The following is a 22021-nucleotide window of genomic DNA, read 5'->3' on the forward strand; positions in this document are numbered from 1 at the left end:
AAACCTCCTATGACTAAGCATAGTTCTTCGATCGGCGCAGAGTAAAGAAGAGCACCACATCCCAACAACTACCACCAGCGTTGCTGCTGCCGTTGCCGTTAAAACAGAGACAAAACATCAGCCACAAGGAGAGACAATCCAACGTCACTACTGTCGCCGCCACCAAGACAAAGACAACACTAGTCACCTGGAACACTGCAAAAACACTCACACAAAACAAACAGATAAACAAACCTATATCCAAACAGATCTAGACTATCTTGAGAGAAGAAGAGGAGGAGAAGAGGGGATAAGAGGAAAGAAAAATATGGGAGAAAAAGAAGAGGGGTAGTGGCCACCTCCCCCTTAGCTTCCTCTTGGTTGGCTGTCAGCAAGGAGAAAAGAGATCAGAGTGTGGCTAGGGTTTCTCAGTATCCAGTACGGTTTTAATAAGGGTAAGTTTGAAAAACAATAGTTAGATTGTATCAATTATTAATGACATTGTTTTAAGTATAAAGAAAATGACACGTGTCAATGAAAAAAGGGAAAAATCTTCAAAAGAGAAGGTTGCTAGCATTCCCTTGGGTGGATATCCGTTAGCATAGCAGCAAGTGGTGTATGGAGGCAGGCGGCGGCGACATGGAAGATTTGACGGGACCATTAAGGTGGAATGATGAGAGGTCCTTATATATATGTTCCATGGTTGTGAAGGTTGAGACTGTTTCTTACGTTATTAATTCCATCAAATTGAGCGATTTGTTTTCCTCATCATGCTCCTGCCGCTTTGATCCTGATCTTCCTACTAATCCTAATCCTACTGCTACTGGTGATCCCGACCTTCCAACTAATCCTACTGCTATTGGTGATCCCGACCTTCCTACTAATCCTACTGCTATTGGTGGTGATGGTGATAGAAGCAAATGCCCGTGGTGCTCCAAATGCCCGTGGTGCTCCAAATCCCTCAAAGCCCCCGACGAGGAGAAGGAGGATTGTAGTGAATTAAACCATCCGGATGATGCGACAACCAGAACCGAATGCGCGGCTTGCTCCAAGGGCAATAGTGAATTACGCTATCGGGCTTCTCTCACCGGCGAGTATCTTCCCGGTTATATGGGTTGCGGTGTCTTTGGATCTCAAATTGTTTTCGGCGGAGGTGCGAAATCCCGCCTCTCAACCGTGGCCGAGCGCAGCGATAGGCGATTCGGACCAGATGCGAGTAGAGCTATATATGGATTTGAGACTCGGGATCCGAATCCCACGATCAAACTGAGGGGCCGAGAGCGTATGTTTGGGAAATTGCTTGGAGAAGTCCCTAAACCCCTGCTGATGGAGGTTTCGGGGAAACTCTATGCTCTCTCCGGTGAGACAATCTTATGTAAGAAAAAGCCTCCATATTTTCAGGTTTTCAACCCCAACTCTAAGAAATGGTCTCCCCTTCCCGCACCTTCAATTCTCGAGCCTGGTGGAAGCTATGGAGACTTCTCTTGTGCAATTGTGGATAGTTTTATCCTTCTGTCGACTGGGACCAGTATGGTATATGGCTTTGACACTAGTGAAGAGGAACATCCAAAATGGATAGAAGTCGGGACTCCTAATTTTTTCTCCGATCGTCCTCTTCCTTTTAAAGGAAAAGCTTTGCTCGTGATGGATGACAATGAGTCTTTCATGTTCAGTTATAAGAAGAGGAAACAGCGTGGATATGCCATTGTTGTCTACTCTGTTGCTCCTGATCATGTGTCTGTTATTAAAAAATTGCCACTGGAGCAAGTTCTAGCGGAAGCGGATAAGTTGCCTGCTGATTTTCGTCGTACATATTCAAGATATGACCACTGCTTTGTTCATATAGAAGGTCTGAAAGTCTGCCTAATTATGAGCTTATATATTTCTCCAGGCAACAACGCACCTAGAAGGTCTGAGAAGTTGCGCATTATGTCGTTAACCTTTGAAATCTCACCACCGACCACAACGACGGGAAGGGACGTCAAACATGTTCATACTCGCTTCTTTGACTGCGATACCAGACTGTCTCGCACATCTCACCCGTGTGACCGCACCCTGCATGCAAGTGTGCTTGGTGCTTTTGTTCTGTAAGTAGTTTTACCCCTACTTACTTCTCTGCATTATATATGCTTTTTTTTATAAGGTGAATAAATGAACACTACCACATCCACATATCTGTTTTATATGTTTTTGTTACATATGCAATGCTGGCTGGTATCCTGCCAATGGCAGGTGTGGATTTATGATTACTTATTTTAATCTTACTGTTGTTCATTACGTAGGGTTTGCTCAAATTTTGATATTTATGTATTTTTTGGGACAGGTAAATTGTCGAGTGAAGAATCATGCTATGAGGAGAAGACCATGCAAGCTAGTTAGTGTTGTCTTTAGCTTATTTAAGATTAGATATTTGTGGTCTGGTTGACTCTGCTTTTGTAATGGCATGAAAACAGAACTTATTTTGATCTGCTTTTTTATTGTAATCAAAACTCAAGAATGGGCTGTATCGTCCTACTTTTGTAATCTATTTATTCGAGTATTGGTCTCTTTTGTTCATTCAACTTTCTTCATTTGTTATGGTTAAACGGCTCACCTCACCTCACATGGTCAGAGTTATAGTCTCAAGTTTCAGCTAAGCACAACTCTAGTCTGCTATACCCTGTTATCTTTCATGTTTGACCAAAAATAAAATATACCGTTGTGTTTCATGAAGTGCACTACGTCTGCACGTTTTGGACCTCCCCCTGAACCCTCCCAGAACAACAAATATGGAGGCTTGCCGGCCACATTTTCAGTCCAAGCTGTTTAAGCTTGTTGGAAATTTGAGCTGGCAAAACTTTACCATCAGGATCAAGAACTTTCGCATTAAGACGACGACAATCCCAGTCATCCCTCAATCCTTTATTGCCCATTTTTGCCCCGAAAGATTTCAGTAAGCTGGATGAAAAAAGTAGGCCTAACTACTAATATGCAGGTGCAACTCAAACACTCATCATGGCCACCGATGCACTTTTTTATCTTTCTTCAGCTGATATTCAATCAAAAAAGATAAACAAGAAATAAATAAACAGCTTAGAATTAGGATTATTTTTTTGTAGAAACCTTTTCAGTTTCATTCTCTATGGCCTGGCCACCACTGCAATATCAAATCATCCCCAAGGGCCTGCAAGGTATATGCTCTTGAGAATGATGTATATAGCTCTCTGCAGCAGACACATGCCTCTGAATAAATGTTTTTCTAGGTGTTTAATACAGAGTGTCAATGGGGAGCTTTCACTTCTTGATTTGGTTGATGAACGTTAGAGGGAGCTTACTGATTCTATTGAATTATTTTTGGGTTACATGTAGTCAATTAGAGGAGAAAACAAATCTTATTGAGGAAATTGCATGTTAGATTATGGCCACCGAGGAATGCAGGTAATAAACTGCTATTACGGCTTTGATATCATACTGTGTTTAGCTTTATCATTTGTGAGGTCTATTCAAATTGATTAGTACTGTGATATTTATTCTGGTTGGAAGTTTCTTTTTTCAGGTGTGGTATCCATCTCTTGCGGGGTTGACCCTTTTAAGCAGGAGGGTTTCTTGCAAGTACGTATGTATTCAAGAAACAGCGTTCTCTGTGTTGTGGATTGTTGGCAGATAGTTATACAATCTATATGGAATTGATGCATAGTAAGTTTTCCCTTATTAGGAGGATTAGTTAGAATTTTCCTCAGTATAATTATGAATCTTGCACACTTTTGTTATGATGGGAGTGCAGTTTAAATGTGACAACCGATCAGTTCAACTGTATTTGCCTGTGTGTTGTTAAAAGAGTAGTAATATTTGGAACTTGCTGCTCTGTTATTGTTGGGTGATTTGAGAATTTTCTGGTCGCAGAATTTTCTCAAGCCACTCACGCGCTGCTGGCGCGTGAGCCCTGTTTGGGTGACCCATTTGGTCTTAAAATGATCTCCATGTCGTTCCGAGTACGACGTTATACTTGAATTTGAATTTAGTTATCGTTTGAGGGTCGATTGGATTATGCATATTATGCGGTTGTATTCAGTAAGATCTCAGAGGATTTTGAAAGACTTTTATTAAGCGACAGATTTCATGGATTTCTATAAACTCCTGTAGTTTCCACATGGACTCTGGGAGAATCCTGTAGACTCCTACAGACTGGATTTGTAGATTTTTTATTACAAAGTACAAACTTTGATGAATTTTTCCAACGTATGAGGTGTTATGATTGTGGTGGTGGTGGTGGAAGGGGAAAGGCGTTTCGGTGGGTTGGATGGGTGGGTGCACCATGGAAATATTTGAAATCCACCAAAACATCACGGGGTAAGGCTAGATTTTGTAGGAGTCATTAGAAGATTAAACACACTCAGATTTTTATACTCTTTTAAAATCTTGATTGAATACCCTTGGATTTTTAAAGTCGTTTAAAATCCCTTCCAAATTGAATACACCCGTAGCACAATTTACAACCTGCCATGCACATTTGAAAGTGAACGTTGATCTGGTCAGAAAGCAAGATGATATAAACAAATTGCATACGCAAGAGATCTTTATGCTCCATTTATTGAAGTGTTATAACCTCTAAACAAAATTTGATTTAAGCGCAGAAAGCTCAACGAGGTACACCCAAAATGCAAGAACTTTTGGTTAAGGAACCATTTTGCATGGTGTAAAAGGCACAGGAACCATACAGGTAGCAGATTTCTCTTATTGTTACCATTTTGAGCTCCTACTTTTATTCCACATTATGTAAAAACAAAAAAAAAATATTACAACCATATACCCGAAACCCTATACAAGACAGCCTCCGGGACAAACATTGAAGTTGACTGTATCATCCCACATTCCTTGATGACAAGGTTCAAAGTATGGTATGCACACAAAACTGGGGTTGGTCCTTCGACAAGCTACATAGTAACAGATATATTCTCGAAAACTCGTCACCGCGCATTCTACATATATACAAAGCCTCTACGCACTATAACTGTTAGTGAACTTGGTCGCTCAGCACTCCTGCCCTGGAATCCACTGTTAAGAGTTCAACAATGGGTAGATATTAGTTGCAAATATAGAGGAGTTGAAAAGTTCTATTTGCCTTCTCTATCTTTTCAGAAATAAAAACAAAAAGAGAGGAAATTCCATTTACCTTCATTTCCTAAGCAGATAGGATGGCATTCTCTGATTTACCAATGCAAGAAAAGTTGCAATTGCTATCAGATTTAGCTTTCTCAGAGTCGGCATCATATGATGAAAGTAGTTTTCTCTGTATAGACAAAGAGAGCCGTTAATATGCAAATCACAATATAAACTTAGTAAAATCTCATATGTTTGCTAGGAAAGACACTAAATCTAAAGTGAAGAGTGAAAAGCATTCACATGACTTGTTCCATAAGGCTCAAAGACAAGCAAAGCATAGAAAAGTTTGTCCCAAGCTAGAAACTAAAGCACTTTTTCAGATGAATCAATCTTCTTATGCAACAAAATGGATGTAACAGTCTCGTATAATCATTTTACAAATTCAACCAAGTAGATGATTGACTTGTGTGGTAACCAGCTTGCCAACTGTAAGTAGGGAATAATAGGCAATAGCTGAATTGTGAACAAAAGCATCATGTTTAATCTTTATAGTTGGATCAGCAATCAATAAATAAATTTCACATTTCAACTAGGAGACTTCTGTGTGATGCTAGATGCACAAAATATGGGCAGAAATTCTTCAACAACTACATTGTTCTCATCAGAGACATGCATTCCTCGTACTCTGAAGCTCCATGATGAAATAATACCAATAAACTATTACCACATACAGTCAGCACGAACCTAACCTATCTGTGAGCTAAATAGAATTTACCAGGTTATCTTAATGAAGTAGACTATTAGGTGTAATAGTGAAAGTTCAGTTTAGTAGTTACCAAACACAAAGGAAAATGTTATCATGAGATGCAAGGATTATGCTCCACTCACTCATGCCAAAGTTTTAAAACCATAGAAGACAAACAATTAGAATGTTGCGTCTGTCAAGAAAGAAATGCTTTAGCCACGAAAGAGAATACTTACATGATCCTCAAATTCAGGACTTGTCAAATTAAGGGAGAGGTTCCGCATCAGCAAAAGTACCTGGGAAGGATCCAAATAACACTTGAGTAAATCAGCACCTTCCTTAGCAGTTAGAGCAAGACCAAACAACTGTTCTAAAACTAGAGTCTAAATGCGAACTCTTTCAATGACATGAATGGCCAAATAAATAAATAAAATTGGTTACAAAGATTTTAAAATCAACTTACGGTTTCCAAATTTATGGGGTCTAATTCTTTCAATCTCTCCAAATGACTAGTCGCATTGGGGTCAAACACACTGCCGATAAATTTATACACCTGAGCAAAATCTGGCAAAACTGCACATACAGGAACTGAATTTAATACCAATATAATTGAAACAAATGTCATGGACAGCTGATGAACATTGCAATACCAGAGAAGAATCTACATCTGATTATGAGTTTCATGCAAGCAACATCTTACTGTATGAAACTGGTTAAGGATAGAATGTAGATGTCAAAGGCTACACTCCAATATCACCTCCTTAAGCAGTTGATATAATTTTAACAAGAATAAAACTTCTTAATTCAAACATAACAAAGACATATTTAAAAAAGAGAGAATTTAAACCTCTATGTGGCTGGCCAGGATCTGCTTGATCAACTTTCTCACTCATTTGCCAAGTTGTTGGGTTGCTTTCATTACTACTGTAGCAAGAGTTATGTGCAACAGTTGGCCCCGCTAACCTTCCATCGTCTAATAAATAACACGAAAAAAAATAAATCATATTTTAACAAAATAGAGGAACAACTTATTATGGTTAAATTGATCAAGAATAAGTCACAAAGACAGGCAGGAAAAGCTGAAACCTTTAGTTATTTTCGACACATTGACTGGAGGCACAGAATTATAACTCCACGAAGATAAAGTTGCACTGGTAACTGGAGTTCCAAGCGCAAATGAAGAATCAGGCTGGTAAACGTATCCATTGAGCAAAGCAGATGAAGATTGAAACTGCCCAGCAACTTGAGATACAACTGCAGCTACAAGAAATTAACTTATGAACGAGAATTCTTTTAAAACCATAAGAAAAATTTCCAATAAAACAATGGTTGACTATGTTTACCACTTTTTGGAGCCTTTTGTGGGTATGGATGAGTCGCTTTCCTCTTAGGCCGAGGTGGAGGTACATGTTCACTTGTCCCTTTCTTCTGAACCTTTAAAAAGTACTTCTGTGCATGACTACGTATCTGACAGGAATATCACTTACCTTTAATACAGTGAAGACATGTATATCATATATGAATTGAAATGGAGCCAAAAGAAATTCGATAAGACCAAGTCACCAAGCAGATACAGGGCCTACTAAAGGTAAGTGATATACATAATCACTTAATAGATGCTACAATCATGAAATTTTAAGAGGCATTCTTGCAGAACCCTACAAAATGTTTTGATATTCTTCCAGTATTCATATGACTCTTCCCTATACACCCGAGAAAGACAATGAAAAAACCTCATAACCAAAACAAAAAAAAAAAAAAAAAAAAAAAAAGGGTATTATATTTCTCCTACGTTTTTGTTTATTTTCTATCTGCAAATAGATGATAAGTTTGACTGCAAAAAGTAGTCACCTGGATAACCGTTTTTGAGCCAACAAATGCTTCAATCTTCTTCCAGTCACGATCAAATCTAAGTTGAGCCAAGTAAACAAAAATAAGAATGAAACATAAACAAGGACGAATTTTTTTTAAAAGAAAATATAATTAAGGAGGAATGACTTGCATGAAAATAATTAAACATACATTCAAGTTTTCTACTCTATCTTTTTTTCTTTTGGGCGACCTACTGAGGCAAGTCCTGCTATTCAACAAATCTAAATATATAACGAATTAAAAAAAAAAATTACGACTTGAGAAAACAGTAAACTCCACTTAGACGAGCTTAGTACTATTTTTGATCTTTTCCCCCACCACCTTTGTATCTCAATTTTCTTGGATACCAAACTATGTAAAGCACCTAGTACTACCTAAAAATTGGTATCAATAATGAAATTCCAAAATCAAAGAAATGTTCAAGATTTGAAACTTGTATAAAATAAATTCATCACTTAAATGAACCTAATCCGATCAGTTGGATCAACTAAACCGATATATTAATTTCAAATACGGCCTAAGGTACAAAAGAACATTCACAATATACAAGGTCTCATTTCTCTTATACTTGAAAGCTGCTACCCCAATAGTCCAAAACCCAAAAAACTCACCCTTGGGACAAACTTTTAACTCCAACTTAGCCAAATTAATATATTTGGCACTAGTAAAACCCGCCAAATTATCTATAATTATAAGTACCAAATATCCAAAAACCGAATGACCCGCAATAAACTCTAATTCTCTACTTGGTTAGTAAGAAAGGCAAGGAAAAATAAATAATCCATTACCCCAAAAAAAAAAAAAAAAAAAACCATTCCAAACCAGTCGTTCAGTCATTGAAATTGAAAACAAAGCTTTTCCATTTAATTGTTATATTTTGTAAAAAACCAAGCTTTTTCATCTATTTTCCATACCCTGTCCCCAATTTTCTTGAGCAACAAAACAGAGCCCAAATTCGCAAACATAAACCCAAAAAAACAACAGTAATAACATAAAATTGAGCTGGCTTACAGCTGAAGAGCTTCGAGAAACTTGTCGTGCTCTTGCTCCGTCCAGCTCTCCCTGGACTTGGTAATCGTATACGGTTTCCGGATCTTCTTGCTTTGATCCTCTGCCAGCAACGACGTGGTGTTGGAAGGCGTGGACGACGCAGTACAAGCCGTCGTACTGGTCGCGGCCGAAGCTGTAGTAGCAGTTGCTGTCGGCGGTGGCATAGAATTGAGACCCGGAAGGCCCATATTCATGGGATCGAACAAGTAAAAACCTTGAGCTGGGTTTGGGTTCACAGACACCATAAGCTACAAGAAGCTGCCTATAATCTCAGAGCTTCAACCTTCAAAGCTGTTAACTTTGTAAACAAACCACACAAAGTGAAAGCGTTTTCTCTGTTTTCTGAAATGTGGGTTTTTTGTTGCTTGACAATTTTGGTTTGTGTTGGTGTTTTTGTTTTGGTAGGAAAATGTGGTGTAGAAATGAAACCGCCTTTGGCAGTTCCACCTATTTAAGTATTTATTTATAAATTATAGGAAAGAAAGTCATTTTTAGTCTTTATAGTTTGATAATTTCTCCATTTTAATCTAAGTAATTTTAATTTCGATTATTTAAAAACACAATTTAATTTCAATCTAATCCTCAACAAATAACAGACTCATACTTATTCCATCGTGAAATTTAACAGGAATTTGAACGTGTCCTTCAATTACAATAGACATCAAATTATTAGAGTTAAATTGCCATAATTAAAACCTTAAAAATCAAAGTGGAAAATTCGATAAACTATAGAAACCAAAAATAAAATTTTGCCTTAGGTGACAAAATTTAATTACCATATCAAAATTATCAGTATATTTGTTAACTTAGATATATTTTTACATATATTCTATTTTAGCTGTAATATGAATACTAAAAATATTACGTACGTCTTGGGTATGACCGCACACGTGGCGACATTTCGATGTGGTATCAGACTGTGTGCTGGGCAATGGGCATACGGGAAGGGGCATGTGGCAAGTGCAACGCCGTATAATATTAAATTCCACAAGTTTTTAGCTACGTGGGATAATCCAATTGGTTAGAGTTTAAGGGCATGCCCAAAGTTCCTTTATTTTTTTCTCTGGTAAGTGACGTGAGCAGAAGTCTCTCTCCCCCAAAGTGGCCCAACACTGTCCAACTTTGTCATTGTTCTTCGTGGTTGTCAAGTATGAGGAAAAGTCTTGTCTTGATCTTCTTTTTTTTCTTTTTTTTCATTATTTTGTTTTAGTTTTGGCATACAATTCCATTTGAAAATGGATAGATCTCTAACTTCACAGAAAGGTCTCCTTTTGCAACCCATACCAAAACTCTAACCCCCAAATTAGGAGCATACCCTTATTTTGAGACAAGAATGACAACACATCGGATGCCAAATTTTAGGTATGTTTTAAGGGACTTTGAGATTGGAAGCTCTACCATGTATGACATTTAATTCCAACTACGTTTCGACCGTCAGATTTATAAATGTTGATGATCTAATAATCGTAAAAGTATCATACGTCATATTTGATTTTTTCTGATCTAATTATCAAAAAATGATTATATGTCATATTTAGTCGCATATCAGACGAAAGCTTGTCAATTCAAAGTAATTTTTATACACATTGAGATATTGAAATACCATAGCAGCGAGATTGAATACTGCATAAATTGTGGTTGGATCTATCTTAAACTTGGGAACAATTCAGCGGCTAAAACGTGAATTAAACAGTATAAAGACAATTAAAAATTTAAAACGGGTAAGAAATGACATCAAGTGTATCTGTAATCTATAATAATATTATTATAATATTCTACCAACAAAATCTGAAAGGTGCAGGGAAGGATCTAGAGTTTCTAGAGTTTGTCGACAGCAGCGCTGTTAATCAAGAAGATCTTGGCCTGCTCCTTTTGGTCAACAGAGTCAAAGAAGACGTACTAAACAAGCAAAACCTAATTAGTTAATTTAATATGAGTTAATTAAAAGTGAATCATGTAATCACGTCTTAATTGGAATTATCAGTGTCCCAAGCAATCTACAGGATTAATTAAAAGGAAAAGCTAGGTGGTCATTGTTGGCCATGCATTATAACAATTTGCAAGGGAAATTCAATTTAATTATAAGGCTCATTATTTACTTCTTTGGTGGTCCTCGGACAATGGAGTTGCCAAAAGCATTGTACAGCATTCCAAGGTCCCGCCCCAAAAAGAACTTCCATACAAAGGTATTCCAAACCAATCACAGCACTACCACGGGACAAAATTAAAATATATAACAGTACGTGATTAAATTGGGATACCCGTAAAATGCCATTCCATCAGAACACCTGGTACATACAATGGGATCACCATCGTAAACGAAACCCTACACTTGCAAGGTTGGGGACTTGATCTCGTCCGTAAACGGTACACATCTCCACTCTTCAATATGAGTTTTGTTCAAGTCTTGAACATATTCAAAGAAATTCTAACAGGGAGGTAGAAATGATTTGTGCACATCCCATATCTGCAAATTGGTGCACTTAAGCATATTTAGGTCATAAAATAACACTAAACTGAAACTTCAACTTCCTTGAGGAATGAGTTATACAACCGCCATCCCTTGGAGGAAACCAAAGGATATTATACCTTGTACATTATAAAATACATGCATCTCATATCCGGAGGCTGAAAACCCACGACACAAATCTCCCTACTAGCTGATAATATTATAACAGAAAAACCGAAAATGGAAGTGGAGGGAACCAAAAATAATAACAAAAAAGAACTTTACAACTTTCAGGATGTTTAAAAATGATACAAACCTCAGAAGAGGGAAAAAAAAGTCAGAATAATGTTCGGCTTCTTATACTCTCATGTTCGAGTCTAATCAAGCCAGCGTGTAACCCCATCTTCCCCTATGGTGGCCAGAATCTCGATGCTTACTTCCAAAACAGCCTACATTTTTTTTGCATCAATGAAGAATTCTAAAGGTGAGAGAAAGGAAATTGCCAACAATAATAACTATTTTATGAACTTCACATGAAATGAATATATGCACTAAAATTAACCGAGGGCAATTGATAACAGTAAAATGTTCAATTGAGGCATACGAAGCAATTCATCAGAAAATCATTCTTCATTGAATGATAAGCTCAATTTAGCAAGCCAAACAAAGCCCTCACAATTTAGCACATCTAGGATGGGATACAATTATAGCATAGAGTCAGAAATGAGAGGCAAATTCTTACAGTATCAAATCTAATCACCCATGGCTACAAAAATACCATGAGCAAATTTTTTCTTCTTTTGTGGGGGAACATGTTTGGTCAAGCTTAAGGAGACAACTTTATCATGAAAGCATATATGATATAACTACATAAAGTAAAGGACCTTACCAACGGATTTCTACAGTTAACCAGCCTACATTCCTCCAGAGAACCTTCCAACATCCAACTCTCCCAGACATCAAAACTGTGACTGGCAAATACAAATTCCATTCTTCTATTTATCTGCAATGTTAAAATGGCACCTGATTTTAATCCCAAACAGAAGCTGTGGCATTTTAGGATCAATTTGTAATCTCTTTCAAAGTTAACGACTTCCTGGAGTGACAGTTGATAAAAGCAATGTTAGGGAGTTCGAATGCAACCACAGTAAACTAACGTTACCTGCAGTAACTTTCCACCAGCAGCAAAAGATCGCAAACCAATTGTGTCCTACAATAAGAAATCAATGCTCTCATATCAGCTAATGAGATCGCAATTAAAAAATTCAGTCACACTAGCCACCATAGATTGCATAATAGGCGACAATTTAGGTCCAAAAGAAAATAAATAAGTTCTTGCATACTAACCTTGCTTCTTGAAACAATGAGGAACTGAGCTGCTGGATCTCTTTTCGATACATTTGACATAGTATCTAGGAACCAACCACCACCTTTAACTCTTTGCCTTGCGACATGGAGAGCAGGACGATCTCTTGCATACAAAGATACAACATACCCATCCTTCAACAGCTCACCAGGCTTTCCACTGAGCCTCCGGCTAGATTTTAGAAGCTGGTCGGAAGGAGATTCTTGCATTGATTCTATGGGAGTTTTCCTACTTCTTAAGTCTTCTGGGGAGGCAAACCGAGAGCTGGAGCTTAATGCTTGATCAGTGCCACTCATAGCTGTGTCTTCTTCCCGCTGAGAGGTACTTTCTTTTTCTTGTGAAGGGTCATCGGATTTTTGCCTGGATTTTTGATGTGCGTGCCTCTTTTTGGCTTTCTTACCTGCTCTGCCTCGTCTTCCATCAGATCGAGTGGCAGTACTTTGAGACAAACCTGAACCTTGGTGCTGGGTAGGAGACTCCTTGGATTGATTAGCTTCTTTCTTCTGAGAGCTTTCTGGACTTGCATGAATGACTTCAGTTGGTTGCTCAACAACGGATAGCTGCAAGCTACTTTCTCTGTCCAGTTTATCTGACCCTTCATTTTCATCACCTATTTCACTTTCATCCTCTTCATCCGATACAGCATTTTTTGGAACAATCCCATCAAAGAAGAATGACTGCAATATGGAGATAGCTTTCTCCCTTATTTCCAACCATACTTCTTCACTATAATCTGCACTGTGTGGAAGTATCAACACATTGGGCATCTCCTTTACCTGAAGTAAACCCATGACAAGATATCTTAGCATCACCCTGATATATCAAATTTTGATGTTCCAGGACTGCATCACTCATATATGGGTAGCCATAATATACAATGAGAAAGAAAGAAGAAAAATACTATCAGAATATACGATCATCCAGAAGCAAGTAAAATTTCCATCCCTTTCCCCCTTTCACAGAGGGCACATGTCAACCAAACACCATGTGGTTTCATAGCAAGGGCTACAAAGCCATGTGTCAGTTCAAAGGCAGTTTTGGCTAACAATGCAAATGCAATTTTTCTACTATGATAAGCACAATCCACATCCAATAATTCAGAAACCAAGCACCCAAGACTGATAGGAGATGAGAAACAATTTTTTTTTCCCTACAATTAGGCAAGGTGGCAATCAATGAGAAGATATAGTACAAGGCTAGAACAAAAACATCCACAGACATACACATACTTTGCATGTCAGCATGGACAGTTTGCAACAAAATTTGACCTACAGATTAGAGCTCCAAGGCTATTTGATGAGAAAGTCTGGACCCTTTAACAAGACAAGAAAGCAGGAGACCACTCTGGAAATGGAACAAAAAAGGAACTAAACTAAATGGATAAATGAAAAGCATGCTGAAGCAATCAAGTACAAGTATTTGCTCAGAAATTGACACAGCCTATGTTAGCAAGTCCATAACCCATAACTAGTTAGCATACCCATGCTTCCATCCATTGTGGGCCTTCAGCACCATCCAAAGCACACCCAGCTAAGGTTCCATCAATCAAAAGCTGTTTCACAAAACAATCATCCAATAGCTGACTGCTCCCCGTGTTTACAAGAAATGCTCCTGCACAAGAAAACTATATATCATTCCACACTAATATAAAATATAAGGGACCAAAAAGTTCCCTAAACACAGACCAAAATGAGGATAAATGTACCAGGCTTTACGTGCTGTAAACATTCAGCATTGAGAATCTGAACTGTTTCATTTGTCAGAGAACAGTGAAGTGAAACAAGGTCACTTGCAGCCAGTAAATCATTAAGAGTATCCATTCTTCGGGCAGCAGAAGGAAAGCTTACGGAAGACCTGCTCACTTTTCCGTTCACCTGAGATATCATGTTTCAGGCAAAAAGTTTAAAGAAAAAATAATAAATTCAACCTTAAGAATCAAATGTGAGACGCAAAAGGTAGTTTGAAACTAGAAAATACACAATGTCAATCTTATTCAATTACCACCAATGAAAGTGGAAAAACAAGTTTATTTTCACATAAAGTTTCATAAAGTTCACAGGTCACTTCAATTTGACGAATATATAGTGAAAAATATTTAAAGATACTAAAAAAATTACTTTTCAGAATTCATATGAATTTGAGGCTAGTAGCAATTACCACACAACAGCCAACATACCCAATAAGTAAATAAGTAAAAGTCCACAATTTCAGAAGTTTCCCCAAGTAATGCATTCTACTTTGATAAGACCTACCCAAATCCGTCCCAAAATAAATATTAAAGAAGCGCACTTTAAGCTTGAAACATCACAATGAATATATCTAAACTTTTTTTCCCATCTGAATACATTTTAAGCTCAGAACGTAGATTAGGACAGCACAAACATAAATTCCAGCACATTTCCATCATACTATGCTTCAGTAAGCATAAGAAGAACATTGTCTCTCGACAAAATTAATATGAAATATAAAAGCACATTCAAATGTTACATATTTCACATTTTAGATACTCCGTGTTAAACCACTCAACCTTATTCGATTCACAAACTTCAAAATGAAGCACATTTGGTGCTACTAAACATCAACTGCAACAGCCAATTATGAAAGACAGAGAGGTAGATATGATCGAAATGGTACCTCTACATCTTGAACATCGAAATAGAGCACACTCATTTTGAAAGCCAAGCTCCTAGTAGCCAGAGACCTCGCCGACGCAGATCTACCGATAATCCCCAAAACCAAACCACGACACCTTCTCATCCCACGGCACAGCGGCTGGATCGAACCAAGCCACCCTGAAGCCGAGAGTGCGTGGCGGGAGAGCATGTGCGTCCGGCGCAGCAAGCCGAGGAAGAGCGCCATGACCGTGTCGGCGATCTCCTCGGCGCGCGATGTATCTACGTGGACGAGCCGGAGCCCGAGGTCGGCGGCCAAGGCCGAATCGACGGCGCGGTCGGCTGAGCCGAGGCAGAGGATGAGCTGGTAGGGCCGGAGGCGGCGCTGGGCGGCGCGTGGGAGGTAGGCAAGGGACTGTAGGAGCACGGCGGATGCCGACTCGATCCTTCCGTCGGCAAGACGACTGAGCGGCACGTGCTCGACGGCGGCGACGCCGGACAAGGAGTCTTGCTCCATGGCGAAGTCATCGATGCAGTTGAGAGTGACGACCAGGGGGAGCGATGAGGGTGAGGTCGTAGGGCTGCTACGGTGGGGCATTGTCACAGGGGATCTGAGACCGGTGCTGGCGCTCATCGTTTGGGTTGGTGGTGGCGGGTTAGGGTTTATGATTGTAAGTTTGGGCATTTCTGGGGGTTAAGATTGGGGAGAGCTTCCATTGCTTTGCTGGAGAGAGTTGAGAGCTTCAATTCAAGTGTCCGTCCAGTGCTGAGATCCAGTGCCCCCTAGTCGTCTTCGGCTTTGCCGCTCTGTTTACTCATCACATACCCTTGTCATTTTACATAATTCTCTCCATATCCCCCACCTTTCTTTTTTAACTCTTTTTTTTTTAAGGGTGTTTTTTCTGCTTCAATAGCATCTAGTATCTCTACGTACCACGGCCAGCAGCACTTTAAAATGTCATGGTCACGGAGGCTTATGGATATTGAATATATGCGGATATTTGCTTTCCTTTTGATGTTTTTATTATTTTATACAAGTTGCATATTAGCTTACGGAGGATTATGATTTGGCTGCTGCTACATATTGGGCACTTGGCAGGTCCAATCGGAATGAATATGAATATGATGGTTGTCATTGCAAGTTCCAACAGTTTTCTATATGGGGGGAATAGATCATTTTAGCACTTGACATATAAATGTTCTCCAATTTTTATGCTACATGGACCTGTATACAAAAATGAATTACTTACCCGCAACGGTTTCATATTTGTTCCGGTCTCTCTCATATGATATGAGAGTCTCATGATAAGAGAGATAGAAACAGAAGATATGAAATGAAATCAAGATATGCAAGTTTTTTCTCATGTTGATGATGGGGCTAATAGTGTTATAACAAAACCTTGGTTTGTGGTATAGGTGATACAAGAACGCATTCACCTGCTAACTATAAATGCATGATCTTGTTTTCAATAAAATGCAATTGATTTTCTGTATACAACTCGTCCCCATATTTACCTGTTTAAGCGTTGATCATGCGAATGCGGATACAACTTACAAGAACTTCTCTTTAATGACATATGAGATCAAAATACGGGCATCTATCTACAGGACAATAGGAAATTATATCATTACTTCATCAACAGCATGCCCACTGCTTGCTCGCACTGAATTTTATTTAATAGAATGGAGGAGTGAGAAAAAGAAAAAACATTACAATTCAAAACAAGTGAAGAAACAGTGCACTATCTACAAAAACATCCATATTATGAACTTCCCAACGAACTCCAAAGACAGCAAAACTTTCTACAACATATGAAAAAATAGACAAATACATACATCTTCATCAAAGTAGAATCGAACCTCATACAAGCTTATGCCGGCCGCTAGACAAGTCATGTTATTTTACCTACAGCTCCATCAGATCTTCAAAGTTTATTGCATTTTCCTCTCTCTGAAGGCTGAACTGTTTCAAAAGGACCTAGGCAAATCCGCACTGTGACGGTGTCTATGTTTCATTCAAACAACATTTCAGTGGTCCAGTAACCAGCCTTGGGAGTGAAATGAAGAACTTTGGCATCCTTTGAAAAAGCTTTATGTAAACATAAAACTATTAAACAGAAACAACTGTACAAAACTTCCAATCCAACTACAAAATCTCGTGCTCAACAGATTTATGTTACCGATTTTATGCCGTTCTCACTTCCTCTTCCACAATCTTTAAATATTTCATTATTCCTGTTTCCGCATTCCCAATTATCCACTTCAGAGAAACCTCCTCCTGAAATTACTGGTAGTCGCTTGATAGGAACGCATGAGCAGTCCAACACCAATCCCTATCCCAAGGCACATCCCGAGGCCAATTCCAACACCAACTCTAACACCAGCATTAAACCATGTGAGTTGGCCATCTTCACCAGTGTACATGTCATCAGAGTAGAAATGATGTCCAATTTTCCCTTCTGACTCACACTCATCGATTTCAGGTTCTGTGATCTGCACAGGCCCACCCAATCAAGGACTCTAAGTCAGTTAAAAGTTAAAACAACAGAAGATAATTATGCTTCTTTCCTCCAGTTCAAAGGCTGGGTTACCAAAGTGATAATGAAGGCAGGAAAATTAAGTATGAAAACAAGCTTCAAATACCAACATTTTTAGGAAAGCCCCCTAAAAGAGCATATCTTTTGATCAATGCATTGCAGAAATGAAGCTAACTAGTTAATAAGCAAGCCACCAATGCACTATAAGTTTTATATGTATATGTCCACCAAAAAATAAAAAGAAGAATGAAAAAGCAAAGGGCCCTAGGCTTGTCAATGAACTTAGAAAGCCCTGAATTGATCTAGTTTGCGGAACTTTTCCATTGCAGCAGTCGTTATTGCATTTGTTGAAGAAGCAAATCCCAACATAGAACCGAATCCAAAAAACAACAAACATTTCCTTCCCAACAGAGACCTCAACAACTAAAATAAATAATAAATAAACAAAATTAGGCAATCCCTTCTCCTTTCCCTATAGAAAGAGTAGTGGATCAAATATTGGAGCAATAAATTAAACTTATGATCCACAGCATCAGTCCCTCGTTGAAAGAGTGGGTTGCACTATCATTGCACTTAATAGAAATATTAATAAGTAATTTTTTTACAAAAACAAGGATTCATGGAGTATCTTATAGAACTGCAAAATATTATAATTTCAACCAAAGGCATAGTTGAACACAGGGTCTTAGGCTACAAAGTGACTCTTACACATAATGCCATACTGGCAAACACATATACCCATATAAAACAACCAAATGCAGGAAAGCCCCAAATAATTGTGCGTCCATAGCCACAAAAATTTACATGAATTTCATCAGAGATACAAACTCTTTACTACTACAAGGCCAAATCCTCACAAAATCGCAATGTGACTATGAACAATTATCAAAACCATGTTCAATTAAAAAATAGCCAACACTAAGCAAAATCAATGACAACGTTTCAATACCTGAACTTTCCGATGGCGAACCAACCCATTACAGCTCTTGCCGTGCTCCTTCCCAACCTCCTCATCCTCTGGAATCGCATCCAGCATGGCGTGACGGGTGCCCTTCCGCCTCGGGCTAATCTGTATCGTCTTTGTCAAGATGACCGGCACGCCGGAGCAACATCCGGCGATATAAACCTCGATGGACGGCGACGAAAGTCCGAGTTTTGGCCGAAAAAAAGCGGAAGAACCCGAATTGATCGACGCAGCCATATAACAATCCATACTCCAACCCGTTTTCGAATCATTCTTCAATCCCCCGGCATTTCCATTGAGCCAAACACCCTCCATTCGCTCCAGAGACCCACACAGAACCATGTCATTGTTCTCATACACCTCGAATTCGACAGGGCCGGTGACCCGAACGCTGTCGGTGCTCACATACGTGACCTCCGACGATTCCTTGTCAACCCGATCGCGCCGGAGCGTGAGCGAGGCTGAGTCCGAAGCCGGAACTTTGGCCCCGTTGATTTCAAGCGATACGCCAATTTCTCGGCGGAGGTGGCGGAGAGTGAGGTGGTCGGGGACACTATCGATCACGCACGGCGCGACCCGGACGTAGAACAATCGGATTTCGAACCAGGCGGAGTGGGCCAAGGACGGCCCGTTTAGAACCTGAATCGAATTCTGGATCGAATTGGGGGTTTTGGATATGGCCACCGCAGACGAGTCGTTGTCATGCTGCTCCATTCAAACCCTAATTCACAATCGAAATCGGAGAATCGGATGTCGGAAATTAGGGTTTTGAAATAAGAAAAACAAAAATGAAGCAATTTCTCCTTGTTAATTTAATTTTTCAGTATTTTGTCTTGTGGGAGATTAAAGTTTCGGAGGCATGGAAGACATGGATAAGCTCTGGTGATCCACGTTTTGGGAAAGCTGCGAAAACGAAGAGGTTCGTTGCGGAAAACAGGGTTTTTGGTAGCGAAAGATTTACAAACGGAGGAACGGAGAAACAGAGAGAGAGAGAGAGAGAGAGAGAGTTTTTTTTTTGGGGGGTTATTTTGGATGTGTGGGAAAAAATAACGTAACATGGTGGATTTGGATTTTTTCATGCGGAGTGTTATGGAGCGGGTGATTGTGTTGGTTGGAGATATTTTTTCTCGTCGGTTTACGATAGTGCAGACGGGGTCAACCATTTGGGACACGAGTCGTCGTTCTGGGCTCTACGAAAAACAAGTGAAACAGCCTTTGTCCTTTTTCTTCTTTCAACAGTAAACAACAAAAGCTAGACAACTAATGGCCGGTCTTGTAACGTTTTTAGAGAGCATTTTCAGATGATGTTTTCATAGAATGAAAACGTATTTTTAAGAAATAAAAATGTATCTGGTATATTAATTTGAAAATATTTTTTAAAAAAAAACAATAAAAACGTGTTTGGTAGTACAATTTGAAATAATATGTGAGTTATTTTTATGAAAACGTTTTCCATGAGAATGAAAATAACTTTTTTCTATTTTCTACAAGTACACGTGAACTTGTTTTCATTTTATGAAAACATTCTCAAAGTTTTATGTTTTTGGGCTACTGAACGTGTTTTTGCCTCATTTTTTTGTTCTCTGAAAATGAAAACAACATGCCCTAAATCTTTTCTTTTTTGGTAGCGACAACAATCTATTCATGTAAATATTTTCATGGAATTATTTCTTTAAAATTTATTCTTCTTATTTGGATGTCCAAACTAATCTAATTTTTCAGAGAAAAAAAAACTAATCTAATTTATAAGGGCAAAGATTCGAATTTGGATGAAAGAAAGTAGACTCATTGTCCTGATCAATCCATATTTGCGAGAAGAATGATTTTTGTAATGACAAAAGATGATGTAATCAAGGAAAAAAAATGTCATGTTTAGTGTGGAAGCAAAATATCTACAGATCCTAGGTCAAATAATTAAGCCAATCAATTTGGGAATTATTTGACGAAATTGGAAATTATTTGATTCTTACCCTATTTGGGGATTTGATGTTAATCAAATCCTTAATTAAATCAATATCTCCAAATTGGGGAAGAATAATTTATTTTCATATGTGAAATTATTCTTCCGAAATCCTAGCCTCCAAAGCTCTTATAAATATATATGGCTACACCAAGGCTTGAGGTAATTCTAAAGTTTTGTCTGAAACTCTGCAGAAATCCTCTCCCATAAACCCTAATTGCCACACTATTTCTCTCACACACACACAAGGCTCTGGCCACCCAATTCTCATCATAGAGAAATCTTCGTACCCTTTCTTAGCTATTGTTTTTCCTACAAACACCCAACGTAACTTAGGAATCGGAGGGCCTTTGGCCAATATCCCTCGAGTGTTGTCTTTTCATTCCATATTGTTTTGCAAATAGAAAGATAAGGAAGAGGAAGAAGGAATCTTCAGATGAATATTCTTAGGGATGAAAATCGCTCCCACAAATTAGTGCTTTCATTGAGAGCACCAATTTGTGGGAGCTATTTTCGTCCCTAAGAATATTCAATCAACAGATTCTCCTTTCTCTTTCCCCAAATTCAAGACAAGAATGCCCAAATCAAATAATCTCCAAATAATAGAAAATATTTGACCTATGATTTTGTTAAAATTCCGTTCCCACATTTAGCATAACTAATCTTCACATTTTCTTTCAATAAAAGTGGCAAGAATTTCTTAAATTCCAATTGAACAAGATCTCAGAGAGAGGGGCCCCGACTGTCTATATATATATATATATATATATAATTTCATGAAATTTTGTGTGTGTGCAAATATAGGTAATTTATTTAAGGAAATAAGTCATTTTATGATGTTTTGAATTAAAAATAAAACACAAAAGCAAATATGGGTTAGGTCAGTTGGCTAGGGCAGTGGACTGCCTCTCTTGCACCCGTGTTTGAATCTCTTTTCCTGTATACTAGATTAATTTAGAGTAATTTATCGCTTTGATAATAAAATTAATAATAAATAAACAAATAGGAAGTGCCTTGGTGAAGGGAAGGTTTGCATGGCAGGCCCCAATGGACCAGGTTTCTATTGGGAAACCCAGAAGTGGAAAGCTCATTTCGATCAAAGCCCAAGAAAAATGAGCCAAAACATGAATAGCCCAAGAATGAACCACCTGAGAGCAGCCCAATTACTTTTTTCTTCTTTTATTTCTCTTCTTCCTAAACCAAAACAATATATGTCCTGATCAAATATTGTGTTTGAAATGCATATAGGGCCCATCATATTTACCCTAGCCCTAGTTTGTGCCCAACTTATGGCTTCTTCTGGGATCCCAATCCATCCAACTCCACAAAACTTACGGAGAACGAAACTGTAGTGTTTACTGAGAGTTATTTTTTTTTTTAATATTTATTTATGCAAGATAGTCTG

At 38.4% G+C, this 22021-nt stretch overlaps 3 protein-coding genes across 7 annotated transcripts; 1 reads left to right on the forward strand and 2 right to left on the reverse strand.

Moving 5' to 3' along the window:
* The first annotated feature begins 335 nt into the window (after window positions 1-335).
* On the forward strand, window positions 336-3751 carry LOC117620132. 4 transcript variants are annotated; one of them, XM_034350248.1, is made up of 3 exons: window positions 336-434; window positions 524-2066; window positions 3515-3751. In XM_034350248.1, exons 2-3 carry the CDS (start codon window positions 598-600, stop codon window positions 3540-3542), a joined length of 1497 nt encoding a protein of 498 aa, XP_034206139.1. In that variant the 5' UTR covers window positions 336-434; window positions 524-597; the 3' UTR covers window positions 3543-3751. The 4 variants fall into 4 exon arrangements, with proteins under 4 accessions (XP_034206139.1, XP_034206141.1, XP_034206138.1 ...); XM_034350250.1 differs by having other exon boundaries at window positions 364-841; window positions 878-2066; XM_034350247.1 differs by having other exon boundaries at window positions 368-2066.
* A 757-nt stretch (window positions 3752-4508) lies between these two features.
* On the reverse strand, window positions 4509-9153 carry LOC117619929 (protein REVEILLE 3). 2 transcript variants are annotated; one of them, XM_034350006.1, is made up of 9 exons: window positions 8690-9153; window positions 7658-7715; window positions 7150-7273; window positions 6893-7060; window positions 6654-6779; window positions 6270-6379; window positions 6043-6102; window positions 5132-5248; window positions 4509-5013 (listed from the first exon to the last, which is right to left on the reverse strand). In XM_034350006.1, the coding sequence occupies exons 1-8, from the start codon at window positions 8971-8973 to the stop codon at window positions 5141-5143; spliced, it is 1038 nt and encodes a 345-aa protein (XP_034205897.1). In that variant the 5' UTR covers window positions 8974-9153; the 3' UTR covers window positions 4509-5013; window positions 5132-5140. The 2 variants fall into 2 exon arrangements, with proteins under 2 accessions (XP_034205897.1, XP_034205896.1); XM_034350005.1 differs by having other exon boundaries at window positions 6893-7066.
* Window positions 9154-11211: 2058 nt separating this feature from the next.
* On the reverse strand, window positions 11212-19819 carry LOC117619930 (C-terminal binding protein AN-like). The gene is made up of 9 exons (XM_034350007.1): window positions 18642-19819; window positions 17428-17648; window positions 15178-15778; window positions 14249-14417; window positions 14024-14154; window positions 12525-13319; window positions 12340-12387; window positions 12067-12180; window positions 11212-11626 (listed from the first exon to the last, which is right to left on the reverse strand). Exons 1-9 carry the CDS (start codon window positions 19368-19370, stop codon window positions 11555-11557), a joined length of 2880 nt encoding a protein of 959 aa, XP_034205898.1. The 5' UTR covers window positions 19371-19819; the 3' UTR covers window positions 11212-11554.
* Window positions 19820-22021: the final 2202 nt, after the last annotated feature.

Source organism: Prunus dulcis, chromosome 2, assembly GCF_902201215.1.
Source record: "Prunus dulcis chromosome 2, ALMONDv2, whole genome shotgun sequence".
NCBI lineage: Eukaryota > Viridiplantae > Streptophyta > Magnoliopsida > Rosales > Rosaceae > Prunus > Prunus dulcis.